At 36.4% G+C, this 15155-nt stretch overlaps 1 protein-coding gene across 2 annotated transcripts in view; it reads right to left on the bottom strand.

The window, feature by feature from the left end:
- Window positions 1-74: 74 nt before the first annotated feature.
- The window catches only part of gjd1b (gap junction protein delta 1b), a 54168-nt gene continuing 39087 nt past the window's right edge, over window positions 75-15155 (bottom strand). The window contains exons 1-2 of one of the 2 annotated variants that reach the window (XM_087283664.1): window positions 8868-9316; window positions 75-8472 (exon numbers count right to left, since the gene is read on the bottom strand). In XM_087283664.1, coding sequence (XP_087139790.1) covers window positions 5442-6203 — 762 coding nt within the window. In that variant the 5' untranslated portion in view covers window positions 6204-8472; window positions 8868-9316 and the 3' untranslated portion in view covers window positions 75-5441. Of the gene's footprint in view, window positions 8473-8867; window positions 9317-15155 lie in introns of those variants that run through there. The other variant, XM_087283663.1, reaches the window with a different exon arrangement.

Genomic DNA, 15155 nt, shown 5'->3' with positions numbered 1-15155 from the left:
GGCAGTGGAGTATCATCATAATGTCAATTAAACAAGCAGGTAGATTACTGAAACTTTTTTTTTTTTTTGCTGGCAAAACATTTATTATTATAATTTTATACAAAACTGTCTGGCAGTGACTGTGTTGCATGTGATAATAAAAAACATTTCCCTCATTTCAAAACGTTGTGCTGAAATTGGAGCTTTGCATATATATGTGTAGACTGCAGTCTATGAAGTTCTGAAAACCCTAAAATAATTTGTCAATGGCCCATTAAAGCTTAAAAACCCCCAATTCAGTCTAACCATGCCTTTACTTGTCCCTGCTACTCTGTTTCATAAAAAATTGAGAAAACAAAACCAACAAAAACGTGCATTCCATGTCAGTTATACATGCTTTACAGTAACCGAACAACCCCATCCACTGAAACCCATTTAGTTGCATATAACAGAACTTTGGCAAGAAAAGCCACATTTTCAGTTTAAACTATAACTCTGGTCCCCATGTCATCACCGTTAACCCTCGTATTACAGAACTGTATAAAAGAAAAACACACATATACACAATTCACAAGTTGGAATAAATAATAACACAATAATAATAATAAAAAACAATCCAACATTGTTCTCTTTGTCTATTAATCAAACTTTGATATAGGATTTATAAAAATATACTGAGGAGAAGAGTGGATTAATGCAAGCACATGAAGAAGTTCTCACTTGGGGAAGCAATCTTCATAATCTCTGAACTGCACTTGAAAATGATACGCTTAATTGTAAAAGATGCCCTTTTATGCTGCATAGTTACAGAGGTTATGGTTTTGGTAGTGTCACTGTTCCTTTTTTAAGATCTGAATAAAAGTAACTGGAATTCTCAAACACAGGAGAGTGTACAGTGTAAAAAAAGAGACATGTTCCTAAGAATAGGGGTGCATATTGTTTTTAGCCCACACAATAATGACTATAAACTGGTCCCGATTATTATATCTGCAAAATATATATTTAAACTTTGGTGTCAGGAAAGCCACATGTAGCCACAATGTTATCCCAGTGGCACTATTATACATTAAATAATGCTGAATGCACAGTTAATGCACAACTCACAGAGATGTGAATCATTTATTAATGATTACTAAATCAGCAATAAACATTATATATTATTAAAAGATTAAATGATCTATAAACTGTCAATAGCCAGATGTTTTGAACTGTATTTAATCCCTTATAACATACAGTTGAAGTCAGAATTTGTTTTCTTTTTTTAAATATTTCCCAAATGATGTTTAACAGAGCAAGTAAACTTTCACAGTATGTCTGATAATATTTTTTCTCCTGGAGAAAGACTTATTTGTTTTATTTTGGCTAGAATAAAAGCAGTTTTAAATTTTTTTAAAAACATTTTAAGGTCAAAATTATTAGCCCCTTTAAGCAATTTTTTTCCGATAGTCTACAGAACAAACCATCTTTATGCAATAACTTGCCTAATTACCCTAACCTGCCTAAACATCTAGTCAAATATTATTTACTGTCATCATGGCAAAAATTCAATAAATCAGTTATTTGAAATGAGTTATTAAAGCTATTCTGTTTGAAAAATGTGTTGAAAAAAATCTCCCGTTAAACAGAAATTAGGAGAAAAAATGAACAGGGGGGCTAATAATTCTGACTTTAACTGTATATTATTAACTAAAAGTGAAAATTTGTTGATCAAGGTCAGGGATTTCCGCTGTCCTTTAATTGCTTTAATTAATCATTAGCTAAAGATTTACAAAAGGAAGCATTGTGTTTTGGCTTTACTCATTTAAGCACAGGACTAACTAACTAATTCAGAAGCCATAACCACAATGACACAATTAATACATTATGACTAGGCCCATGCGGAATCTGGGAGCGCAGAAATCCATATATTTCTGCAGATTTGTAGCCCATCATTGACTTTATTTATTTTCTTGTTTAAATTTGTGTAAATTTAAATTTATTCAGTTTTTAAATTAATTTTAGTAATATTATTGAGTAATCTGAAAGTATTTATATGATTTATTTACAATATAGTTTGTAAAGTCATATTTTCTGTGTTTTGGTAGATAGATTATATGACAGACTTGCTTTGTTTACCAAATATATGGATCTAATAAGATTTGCTTTATAAACATTAAAAAAATTCAAAAGGTATTATTTTTTTATTTCATATATTAAGATTTTAGTGACGGAAAATCATTTCGCATGAATCCACAGATTTTTTTTTACAAAATTCTGTAAAGAAATAGCAAAAAAGTCCACAGATTCTGTTTGGGCCTAATTATGACTCATTTCGTTTAAACCAATTTATTGATTACTTAATCCAGAATTATATAGAATGTTCGGTTGTTTGATGCAGTATGAGACATACATTTACTCAGCATTAGCTACAGTAAGCATTATGTAATGCATATTAGTGCACACATATTGTAAAATGTTACCGGCACAATAGACCCTTTTCACATTTCCTTGTTTCTCAGCAGCGGAAGTTGTCATAGCTGGGTAAGCTATTGAGCTCTAAATATATAAATCAATTTAAAACAACACTTTTTGGTCACACTTTATTTTAAGCTACACCATTAACTAAGAACTTTAGCTTAATTAACTACTAATTTGCTGCTTAGTAATAGTTAGAATGGTCATTTTTGAATTCATGTACTGGGTAGACTGTAAAAAAAAAAAATCCATAATTTTTTTATTTATTTCCGGCAGCTGGGGTGCTGAAAAACCCCCCCGTAAAATAATGGTTGTTAAATTACAGAAATTTACTGTAAAAATACCAGATATTAAATTACAGAAATATACCAGAAATGTAAATTTAGGGAAATTTCTGTAATTTAATATCATTTTTTTTACAGTATGTTTCTGTAATTTAACAGCCGTAATGTAACGTTTTTTTACGTAAAATTAAATATATACCGTATATTTAAAAAAATAAACTTTAAAATATATATATATTTTTTTAGAGTGTAGTATTAGGGGTGTAAAACAAGATTGGATAACACTTTATTTTGATAGTCCATATGAGTATTAGACTGTCTGCTTAATACATGTTGATACTGCTCCTTCAACAGACATTTAACTGACTGTAAGAAATGTACATGTCAACTTAACTACAACAACCCAAACCCCAACCTAGCAGTCTACGTATAATCTAATGAGAATTAGTTGGCATGAGGGTGCAATGTAAATTAAATTCAACAAGCAAACCATCAAAATAAAGTGTGACCTAAGATTATACTTCATTAGTATTTATACACAGCAAATATTTTAATAATAGGCAGATAATAACCCAGTAGCTAATAGTTTAATAAACTAAATTTTTATTTGCACAGTTTGAATGGCTTGAACCATGACTTCATCATTGTTGAGGTTCCTAATATACTAGCGAGAAACTTCGTTTATGTACTGATCAATCAAATTTGCCACTTGATGAGATTTAATTCTGGACTGTAAATGTAAGCATAGAATTCCTGGTTCTTATCTCAGAGGCAGCAAGGTTGTGTAAGAAAGGTTTTACGAATCATTTATGAGCTGTTTACATTTGAAGTAAAACAAATCTGGCATTGCGAGCCTCAAACGTGACCTATTTTATACCTCTCATTGAATTTAGATGTGTGAGCAACGATATCCATCCTCAAACTAAATTCTGGCCTGAATCAGAATTGTGGCTAAACTACATGTCATGCTAAACATAAACACACTTTCCAGTGAAAGTATTTTTCTTTTCTAAATCAGGACACATTGTGTTCCTATAAAGGGCCTCTGCAGTTTCCTCTCTTTCTCTCTGCATCTGTGTTTTCTGTGTCTGCGGTACGTCAGCTAGCTGTCCTGTGTTAGCTGCACTGTGTTCTGTCTACACTGGGTTCATGTGCACTTGCAGAGTGGTGTCAGGGCTGTGTAGGCACAAGTACTTTCCATAGTGGGTCTAAGCTAGTGCTAGTGCTTGCTGAATGACGACTCAATGTTATCTGGGTGATTTTGTTAGAGAAGTTACACCCTGCTTTAACCCACACTGTGTAAACAAAGGCACACAGTGGATCACAGCTACATATACATACATACAGTACCTACAAACTTATAATTGATCTTTTTTTTTTTTTCGAAAGGCTCACTTTTCCACCGCTAATGTCCTTCCCAGAGTGAGTTTCTCCTTTTATCCACTCTTCCCATCCCACAAAGTGCAATGCATACATGTATTTTTTCTAAGATTCATCTTTTCTTAATAACAAAGGCATGCCGATAAACACGTGACAAGAAGGAGAAGCTAAGAAAAACACTCTAAATTGTTCATTTTCCTAATAACAAACACTGAACATCAATTTGCATCTCAACAGATACGGCTTTGTAAACATGCCTTTGAAAGATACCATCTGATAGAAATATGACTTATGAAAACGTCACTTTTTTTAGCTACAGGTTTCTCCACCATGCATAAAAATGATCATAACAAACAATATTACCTTTGTCAATCATGATCACCAGAATCGCCATGCTGGTTACCTAACATTTCATTGTTTTTGATTCTGCTTAAAAGTGTGGGCAGCTCCACCAGTTATAATAGCAATAACCAGCTATTAAGCCTCCCTTGGACCAGCATGGAAATTCTTTTCAGCGGAATTGGCTTCCATTCCCAAAAAGAGATTAATATTCTAACTTTGTAACAATCTATCTAAGTAATAATCTGAAATAAACAGTCGTTTAAATCAATGGCACCAATCTTTGCGAGAAAAACAAAACATGTGACTGAAAATGAACACGAAGGAATCTGCAGTCTCGAAATTCTTTCAACTTTGATCACACACATACATATAAACACACATTCGTGCACCACAAGAGGGAGGAATACTTGACTGGAACACATAATCGCGGGTGTCTTGGTGGAAGGGCACACTTTGCGCAAAGGTAATAATCATCTCTTAGGCTTGTACAACAACCAGAAAGAGATTATAAAAAAAAAAGATGTTAATGCTTGTTCAGTCGTGTGTCAAAGTGAGGGTGCCACTGCTGGAACAATGTTTATATGTCACCAGTTGTTTGTTTTAGGCAGATATACTGCCAAGGAGAGCAAACCTAAACAGTACTCTTCTTCTCGCAGTGACTAAGGTTGAGGGAAGTGGGAGAAAAGTAGTCATGGTGTGCTCTCCTTTTCTCATCCTTCCTCTTTCCTCAAGATCCGAGTGTGAGAAAAGAATCCAAGTGCCTTCCCCTTGTCACCCTTGTTCCCAATTAGACACATCACCAACATTTCTTCTCTTTACCACCATACTGTTGTTGTATGCCACAAAGAGGGAGGGAGTGGCTTATGGGAAAGAGTATGGCTATATTGAGCCCACCCCCCCTCTCTCTTCATTTTAAACATTTACACAAGTACCTTAACCAACTTGACATTTCAGCGTTCCACTCTTCAACTCCTTGCGACGCCATATTTGGATGAATGGAGATCAAACATAAGCAGACTCGCTGGACTGGGTCCTGCCCAGGTTTGGCGGTTGTGACAGGTGGGCCATGTCCTTTTTGCGGATCTCACAGATGGACTTCCTGCGGGCTTGGACACCTCGAATGGCAGCTTTGATTTTTCTCCAGCCGAGGTGGTTGAGTTCAGCGAGGTTCAGCACAACGCAGATGCCACTCACTGCAAACATGAACACTAGGAAGACCGTCTTCTCAGTGGGTCGGGATACGTAGCACTCCACTTCCTTCAGGCAGGGGTATCGGTCACACTCGAAGATGCCAGGAACGCTGAAGCCATATAGAAAGTACTGCCCTGCTAAGAAACCTATCTCCAGTGCATTGCGGAACACTACCTGGATTATGTAGAAGCGAGAAATCCCCTCTTGTCGGCGTACCTTTGAACTCTTGCCATGCAAGAGGCCTCTTGGAGCATTTGGGATCTCCTTTACCTCTAAGCAATCAGGTTCATCCTTTCCACCGCCACTTTCAGAGTGCTGCACCAAAATGCCGTTAATGTTGCGTAGTTTACGCGTACCCTCACGACTGTAGTCCTTTTCCATTATTGGGTAGAGGAAGGAGTAGCGGCGGTCACGCTGTTTGGCTGACTGGTGTACTGAATAGGTGATGAAGCACAGGCTTGGTGTACAGACAAGGATAATCTGGAAGACCCAGTATCGGATGTGGGAAATGGGGAAGGCTTTGTCGTAGCAGGCCTGGTTGCAGCCCGGTTGGAGGGTGTTGCAGATAAACATGGTCTGCTCATCCTCATAGACGGTTTCACCAACAATGGCCACGATTAGGATACGGAATATCACCACAACTGTCAGCAAAATCCTGGAGGAGAGAAAGAGAGGGATTAATTTGGCTTGCGATGTGAACAGAGCAAAGCAAAATCCTCAGTTTCTTCCATTGACGTAATTTGTCCCTTATTTAGGCTACCAGCTAATTAGCATCGCAGATGTTCACATTTGCTATTCAAATGTGCGTTTTTCACGTTCAAGAGCAACTTTGCCGATTTAATCAAGAGCTCTAATTGGAAACAGTTCTGCTCTCTCAGGCTCTAATTATAGCATCCTCTGTGCCAGTAAACTCTGTTAACATGGTAATCTGTATTGCTGATACAGTAGCATGTGTCAAAGCTCGTCTTTCTACTGCTTATTAATTTGGTAGTATGATAGCAGTCAAGCCCATTCTCTTCTCTTTCCCATAGCAACAGTTTAGATTTTACACCTCAGTTGTCACTGCAGTTAGGGCTATTTCTGTACCAGTGTTTGATTGAGAGAAAGAGGGATAGGAGAAGGGGGGGTGGACAAAGACAAGGATTACATATGTTCGTAATGTTAGACAGGAGAAGATGACTGTCATAAGACAGCTTTTTATGTAGGGCATTTACATATCCTCTTTTAGGTTCTGTAAATGTGCGCCTGTTGATTGTTTTGAGCATACAGGACAGGGGTCTCAAGCTCAAATTGGCGGGGGGCCATTTCAATGACTGACATTTCATAGAAAGCCCGTTTTAACATTCAAGCACAAGAAAAAAGTGGAAACCTGACATAACTGATGCATCTTAAGTCAACAGACATGACGTTTATATTTCAAGCATTATCTGTCACTCGTGATAAAACAAATCAGCACATTTATTGTGTCACACATCATTCATTCATTCATTTTCTTGTTGGCTTAGTCCCTTTATTAATCCAGGGTCACCACAGCGGAATAAACCGATAACTTATCAGCACGTTTTTACGCAGCGGATGTTCTTCCAGCTGCAGTGTCACACATCAGCTGCTGAAATATATTCAATTCAGCTTTATTTGTATAGCGCTTTTACAGTGTAGATTGTGTCAAAGCAGCTTCACATAAATGGTCATAGTAACTGGATCAGGGTAGTTCAGTTTTTAGTGTTTAAGTTCAGTTCAGTTTAGCTCAGTTCGGTGTGGTTTAAAGTCATTACTGAGAGTCCAAACACTGAAGAGCAAATTCATCGATGCGTTGCTCTACCGATCCTGAACCATGCAAGCTAGAGATGACAGCGGAGAGGGAAAAAAAACTTCACTGATAGGAGAGTGAAGAAAAAAACCTTGAGAGAAACCAGACTCAGTTGGACATGACCATTTTAATTTCTCCGCTGGCCAAAATATATCAAATATATCTGTGGTTGTTGTGTGTATGGCCGAGCGTTAGACACACTCAGTCATCCTTCAACATAATATGCAGGCAAAACTCTAGCTTTTTGTTTATTGTTTGTACATATTGAAGGGCTAGTTAAAATTGCTATGAAAATACAAAAAATAATAGGCATAATAATTATTATTCTGTCCCAACCAATTGTATTGTCCCAATAGCATAAAAACAGCAAAAAGAGACTTTTCAGGCAGTTATTCTTCTCGATATCTTTCTTTTTTTGTAAAACTACATCAAAGAGAGGAAAAGTATGCACATATTCACATTTACGTTAACAAGTTCAGTTCAACTAGCAGTACAATTTTACTAATGCACAAAGTTTTTATGTAAGTCTTTCCTTTTAGGAAAATCTATTAAATGAGACCATTTGAATCGAATATTAGCAAAATTATCATATTTGTTACACCACCAGCATAATTTGTAAGCCATGAAGTGTTTGTACAACAAAACACAAGTGCTATAAAAGTGTTAATAATCAACAGACCCTTGAATATTAACCAAAAATAGAGCTTTAGTAAAAAAAGAGCACTTACGGTCATATTAAAACGCACACAGAATTAAAACGCATGTGAGTTACTATCGAACGTACACTGAGAAAAAATTTAAGAAAAACTAATCTGAATGCAGTACTTTAAATGTCGACTAGGTGGCAGGTCAAAATCACAAGTGGCTAGACACGACTGCACGACAATGATCGTTGTTCAAAATGATATGTTTTGGTGGTCCAAATCTTGTTACATTTTTGACGTCAGTTGCTGGCCAGAGGGAGAAATGGCCTCCAGGCCCGCACTTTGAGACCCGTATTATAGAAGGTAAGTTATAAGGTAAATATTAACCCTGCTGAAAAAAACCCCTTAAACCAGCATAGGCTGGTTGGCTGGTTTTAGCTGGTTGACCAGCCTGGTTTTAGAGTGGTTTTGGCCATTTCCAGGCTGGTTTCCAGCTATTTCCAGCCTGGTCTTAGCTGGTCAGGCTGGGAGATGACCAGCTAAATCCAGCTTGACCAGCCTAACCAGGCTGGGAGCCCAGCTAAAACCAGCTGTGTCCATCTTAAACCAGGTCAAGCTGGTCAAGCTGGTTTTAGCTGGATTTAGCTGGTCATTTTCCAGCCTGACCAGGTAAGACCAGGCTGGAAATGGCCAAAACCCCTCTAAAACCAGGCTGGTCAACCAGCTAAAACCAGCCAACCAGCTTAGGCTGGTTTAAGCCGGAATTTACAGCAGGGAAGTCACACCCCTTTCAAACTTATTTCTTTAGCTTGAAAGATTAGTTAAACCTTGTCTAGTTTATAGACAAATTTGAAGTTATGCACATTGCGGTGGCAGAAAAACAACATTACATGTTATCTATGATGGAAACAGGCAAGACAACCCTCTGAAACCCTCTGACTTGTCATTCTGTTGAATGTCGGAATAGGAATAGCTAAAAAAAAAAAGGGGTTAATTTTTTAACACCACATTGTTGAAGATCCTATTTTATGGTAAACATGTGGTTGTAGGCCATTAAATAGGAAGACCGGGGTGATGAAATAATCTCAAATTTTCAGTTTCAGCATAATCTATTTCATGTTCAAAGAAAGCATTCAAAGGTCACACTTTATTTTGATGGTCCGTTTGTTTGCATCTACAAACCAACTAATTCTCATTAAATTATAAGTAGACTGTTAGGTTGGGGTTAGTGCAAGTTGACATGTACTTGCAAAGTTTCTTATAGTCAGTTAAATGTCTGTTGAACGTCAGTATCAACAGATATTAAGCAGACAGTCTTATTCTCAAATGGATCATCAAAATAAAGTGTTACCTATACAAATTGTTTTATTATTTTCCATCTGTCTGTTTTCGTTACCACACTGCTGTAATAGCACACATTTGATTGCTTTGTGATTGGCAGTACAAGTCAGCTGTTTCCATAATGGAGAGACAAATGAACTGTATACAGTATATAAAGGTTCACAAGGTCATATATTTGAAGTATTGATTTTTTTTCGTTATTCTTTTCTTTAATGAGTTATTGTAGTCAGTCAAGGGAAGTATTGTGCCTAAATGATTAGCACTTTCGCCTCAGAGCCAAAAGGTCGCTGGTTTGAGTCATTGATGGATCTTTTATAAGTGTATAACTTTTTATTAATTTTGAGCATTACAAACTCTAGATGATGGATAATAAAGCCCAAAGTGTCTTATTTCCAAAGAACTGTGAATGTAGACCAAGTTATTCAGCAATTATTAATGTTAATGTAATTATATTGTTAGTTTAGCAAGGTCAGTTTTGTCAAAAAGCCACTGATGGTGAGGGAAAGAGGAACACCGATATAGTCTCAAAAAACGTTTACAGAAATCTTATTTTGCATGCTTTCCTCATCAAATTTGAAATATAAACTCATGAGACAGTTGGCCTTCAAGGCATATTTTTTTAGGGTATTACATAAATGTTTTCCTGTGTTTGTTTGGAAAAACAGATATTGAACACAATGCAGTTTTTTCCTCATGACTTCACAATGTATAACTTTCATGTTTTTGAGCATGAAACTTCTGCAAAGCCCAAAGTGTCTTTTTCCCAATGATACCTAATTTGTAGGGATGTAACTGTATTGTAAATACCGTCATACCGCAATATAAATTTTTTCCGATATTACCGAACTCGCATGACTCAGTAAAACTATAGGTCTTCTGAGAAAATTTTCTCAGGCGAATGAAGCGAACGGGAGGTAGCGAAAACTACAATTCCCATCAGCCCATGCTTGACCATCATCCCTTGCGGTCTGTTGCCGCTACAGATCCAGTAATGCGGAAATGGAGTGTGCAGCTAGAAGCGGGGATGAAAAAGAGCTGTAAAACTCTAAAGCGGGTGTTGTCGCCGCGCGCGTACTGAATAGCGGTGTTGTCGCGCGAGTTCTTATCAGCTGTGTTGTCGCGCCCGTACTGAATAGCGGTGTTGTCGCGCGAGTTCTTATCAGCTGTGTTGTCGCGCGAGTTCTTATCAGCTGTGTTGTCGCGCAAGTTCTTATCAGCTGTGTTGTCGCGCGTGTACTGAATAGCGGTGTTGTCAGCACACTGTTCAGATTGATGCAGACATGAGACCTCTATCTTACTCATGGTTTGTCCTCTCAAGTGGGGGAAAGACAATGCACAACGTTACCCACTGCTGTCAACCTGGGCCAAGTCATATCTCTCTTGTCCCAGAAACCTCAGTCCCAAATGAGAGGGGTTTTTTTTCTGTTGCAGGGGACATTTTAAATACCCAGAGATACCAGCTTTTACCAGATTATATTTATAAGATAATTTTCCTTTAAACCCATCTCTATCTAACTGAGTGAGTGATTAAATGTTGAATGTGATGAGTTTTCAACAATACTAAATTGAAACTTTATTTTTTTACATGGTTTAATATTTTTTTTGTTATTAAAATTGAAGTTCCTGTTTCAAAGCTTACAGATAGATGGCTAATTTGTATGTCATTGACACTTTTGGCACTTTTTTGGAGTATTTTCATAAGTTTTGTTTTTTCCTGTAAATGATTCAATAAATACCGTACCGTGACATTCATACCGAGGTATTACCGTACCGTGAAATTCTGATACCGTTACATCCCTACTAATTTGTGTTTGTAGCTTACTGAGGTCAAGAACTGTTACTATTTAAAGTCAGGTAGATGTAAATCCCCAAAAGTGAGTGCTGGCTAAGGTCACACTGGACTTTTCTCCCCATAGACTTCCATTCATACGCACACAAATACGTCAGACCAGAAACGCAAGGTAATGCATCAAGTTTCGCAGTTTGCCGTGTTGGAAAGTTCAAGCTTGGTGAACTCTGACCTACGAAAATCACATCATATGATTGCGTGAGACCAATCGAGGATCAAAATATTACCTCTCTGGACAGGAATTTAAAACGGACCAATCGCTCACGTTTTTAATGTCTAATCATCGTGTTTAATCCCACGCCTTTTCACAGCACTGTACGACAGCATTTCGCAAGCTCAAACTCTAGTGTGATAACACTAACATTTAACAGGTTAAATATAAAAGAACCGGTGCTGTGGTAATTAATGCTCCCCACCAGATTATGTTACCAACACTCTATTTGTATGGGTTTATGGTAGGGGTAGGGTTTGGGGCTCTTTAGGCCTTAAAATAAATAAAGAGTATCACACTGGTCTTTTGCTGGTAAAACTTTTTGAATAATTGGATATGGTGTCCAGATAATCCATATTCCCAATCAGATTTTAGCAGGAAACAAGTGTATTAGAGTACATTACTTTGGCTGCGCCCACAAAACACATCATCGCTGTTTGCAAACACAATATAGGTCGATTGGGCTGACTTTACAATTTGTCCTTCTGAAGATAACAAATTATTCGATCAGAGACCCTAACCAAACAAGATATTTCAATTTCAATTCAAAGTCATTCAACCAAGCACTGTAGCTTTTCAAAATAATTATTGTTTCAAAGCAGCTTCACAAAAGGTGCACATTATTGCATTACAATCACATTAGGAAAAGTAATTAATGTTAAGTACCGTTAAAGTAATTATTTATAAAGATGAGGCACATAAAACAAAATAAAAACCTCTCACTCAAGGGTGCGTTTCCAAAAACCATCATTAGCCAACTAGGGTCTGAAGTTTCGCTGTTACAAACATAGTTCGTTGATTTGGCCTTTCCCAAATCCATCGTTCCAACAAACATTTGTAAAATGCGTGGCAAACTTGTACATTTCCAACTACACCTCTAGAGCTGTAGTTAGAAGCATAGTTCGTGGCTGCGTTCTATTCCCAGTTATCCCCCTATGCCCTATTCATTTAGAATGTTCCAACATTTAAACTTGGAATGATTAAAAAAAAAAAAAAAAAAAAAAATATATATATATATATATATATATATATATATATATATATATATATATATATATATATATATATATATATTAAAGTCATCACTCTGAGGTGTAATTTGCTTTCTTAGTATTTTTACAGTTTGGCTTTAGCGATCATAATATTGACAATTGCGCTCCCTTTGCAGTGCACTTTGAAAACATTTATGCCATTTTGAACGCAGCCATGGCTCATAACGAAAGCTATTATTTAAAGCGGATTTTAGGTTACGTCTCCAAACCTTCTGAAAACAAAAAAAATACATAGCATACATTAATGCTTTTAATTTACACTAGGCCATTTATTAAGAAATGTATTTGTACGTAGGCCTATATGACATGGGCCTCTTGGTTAGAACATTTCTGCAGTAGTTTGAATGTCAAATTGTACTTAAAAAATAAATAAATACAATAAATAAATAAATAATATCCTACTTAATAACAGTAATAATTATTATTATTTTATTATTAATTTACATATATTTTAATTAATATGCCAAACGATTGCATGTTTTTACCAAAATAACATTGGATTTTTTTTGAACGCGTGTTCATGTAAAACAATATAATTAGCAGAAAAAAATTAAGGGGTTTTTCTCTAAAGAAAAACTGTTACTCCACCCTGTTTAGAGCGTCATTATGGACGTTTTACGTTTTAACTAACATGGTTCAAATGATGGGTCTGCCACAATGAAAACACTCGTCACTAAATTGTTCTTTTTCCAAACGATGCATTGTGTATTGTGTAGCCTACAGAACTAGACTGAGAGACCATGTAAATGCCTTTGAAGGTGTTTTGAGTTAATTAGTTGATTGGAGTGTGGCACCAGGGCTGCGTCCGAAACCTCATACTTCCATATTGTACAGTACGCTAAAATCAGTATGCGAGCCCAGTAGTAAGTCGAAAATCAGTATGCAAGAAGTACCCGGATGACCTACTTCTTCCGGCGAGATTCTGAAGTGAGCATCACATGCAAGCTGCGCTATGAAGTCCCGCAAGAGAATTCATGAACGGAAGTGAATCGATGCAACTGACGCAGGTAGGTCACGTGACCATGACAAAATAGCGGATGTAGTATGTCCGAATTACAATCATACTTCTTACATTCATTCTGTATAAAACATACATTTCTAATAGCCGAGTTGTACATCTTTTTTACAAGATTCGAATGTTCTGAGATACGGAATTTGAGGTTTTTATTAGTTGTCATCAAAATCAAAAGAAATAAACACTTGAAATATACCAGTCTGTGTGGAATGAATGTATATACACACGTTTTATTCATTCATTCATTCATTTTCTTGTCGGCTTAGTCCCTTTATTAATCCGGGGTCGCCACAGCGGAATGAACCGCCAACTTATCCAGCAAGTTTTTTACGCAGCGGATGCCCTTCCAGCTGCAACCCATCTCTGGGAAACATCCACACACACATTGACACACACACACTCATACACTACGGACAATTTAGCCTACCCAATTCACCTGAACCGCATGTCTTTGGACTGTGGGGGAAACCAGAGTACCTGGAGGAAACCCACGCGAACGCAGGGAGAACATGCAAACTCCACACAGAAACGCCAACTGAGCTGAGGATCGAACCAGCGATCCCAGCGACCTTCTTGCTGTGAGGCTAACATTTTGAAGATATTTAAATATATGAACAGCACCTGTACTTCAGTAATGTACTATACATTTTATTCTGTTTATTCTGTTTATTTCTAGGAATCAGAACTAGAAATACTCTAAAAACTTCATTTCATTTTATAAAAAGTACCTTCTTTACATCTTTACTCGTCTTTTGATACAATACACCAGCGGTTCCCAAACTGTGGTACATGTACCTAAAGTAGTACGCAGGCTTCCTTCTAGTGGTACGCGGAGGAATCGCTAAAAAATTCCAGTAAAAAAATAAACACACTTTTAACCCTTTGACGTGTACGATAACAACAATGTGATCAGGAAATTTATTTCAATAGGCTAAACTTATTATTTTATTTTCATTTTTCTAATGTTTGTTGTGTATTCTGTCATTTGAGGTTATTTTCCTCCCCATACTTGTAATGGTTGTTGGGGGCATATCTCGTATTTTTATATCCCAATGTTGACAGGTATAGTTTAATCACTTGCTTCTCTGACACACATAGATTACTCTAATGCGCAGTAAGCAGATCCAATTTCTAATTTAAATATGTAAATCCAACTCATATGTAAAATATAAGATAACGTTTAGATTTCAAAGACAAACAAATAAGACTTATATACATGCAACATATTTCAAAATTTATCAAACAGAGTTATATATGAACATTATGACACTGTATAACCTATAATTAAGAGGTCCAAAAAACATTTGCAGGTTTTGATGAATAGGCTACTTTATGATACTTTACACTTAAGTACAGCAGTTTTCTTTTAACTTTTTAAGAACAGTGCCATTTTTTAAAATCACATTTTAATTTAAATGTTGACATTGTATTTATCTCTTTTTTTTAACCTGTAAGTGTGTTATTGTTAAAACCATTTATTATGTTTAAAGTGGCTGACAATAAAAAATATTCATATTAATAAGAATTAATCTTTAGTTTTGTAGTAAGCTGTAGTTGCTTAATTAGGCCTACTATGTATTTCAATACCAGTCATTATGGTGGT

The sequence above is a fragment of the Danio rerio genome, chromosome 15 (assembly GCF_052040795.2).
Source record: "Danio rerio strain M-AB ecotype USA chromosome 15, GRCz13ab, whole genome shotgun sequence".
NCBI classification, from domain to species: Eukaryota; Metazoa; Chordata; class Actinopteri; order Cypriniformes; family Danionidae; genus Danio; species Danio rerio.
Note: the sequence above shows the minus strand (reverse complement) of the source record. Positions and strands in the feature narration are given on the sequence as shown.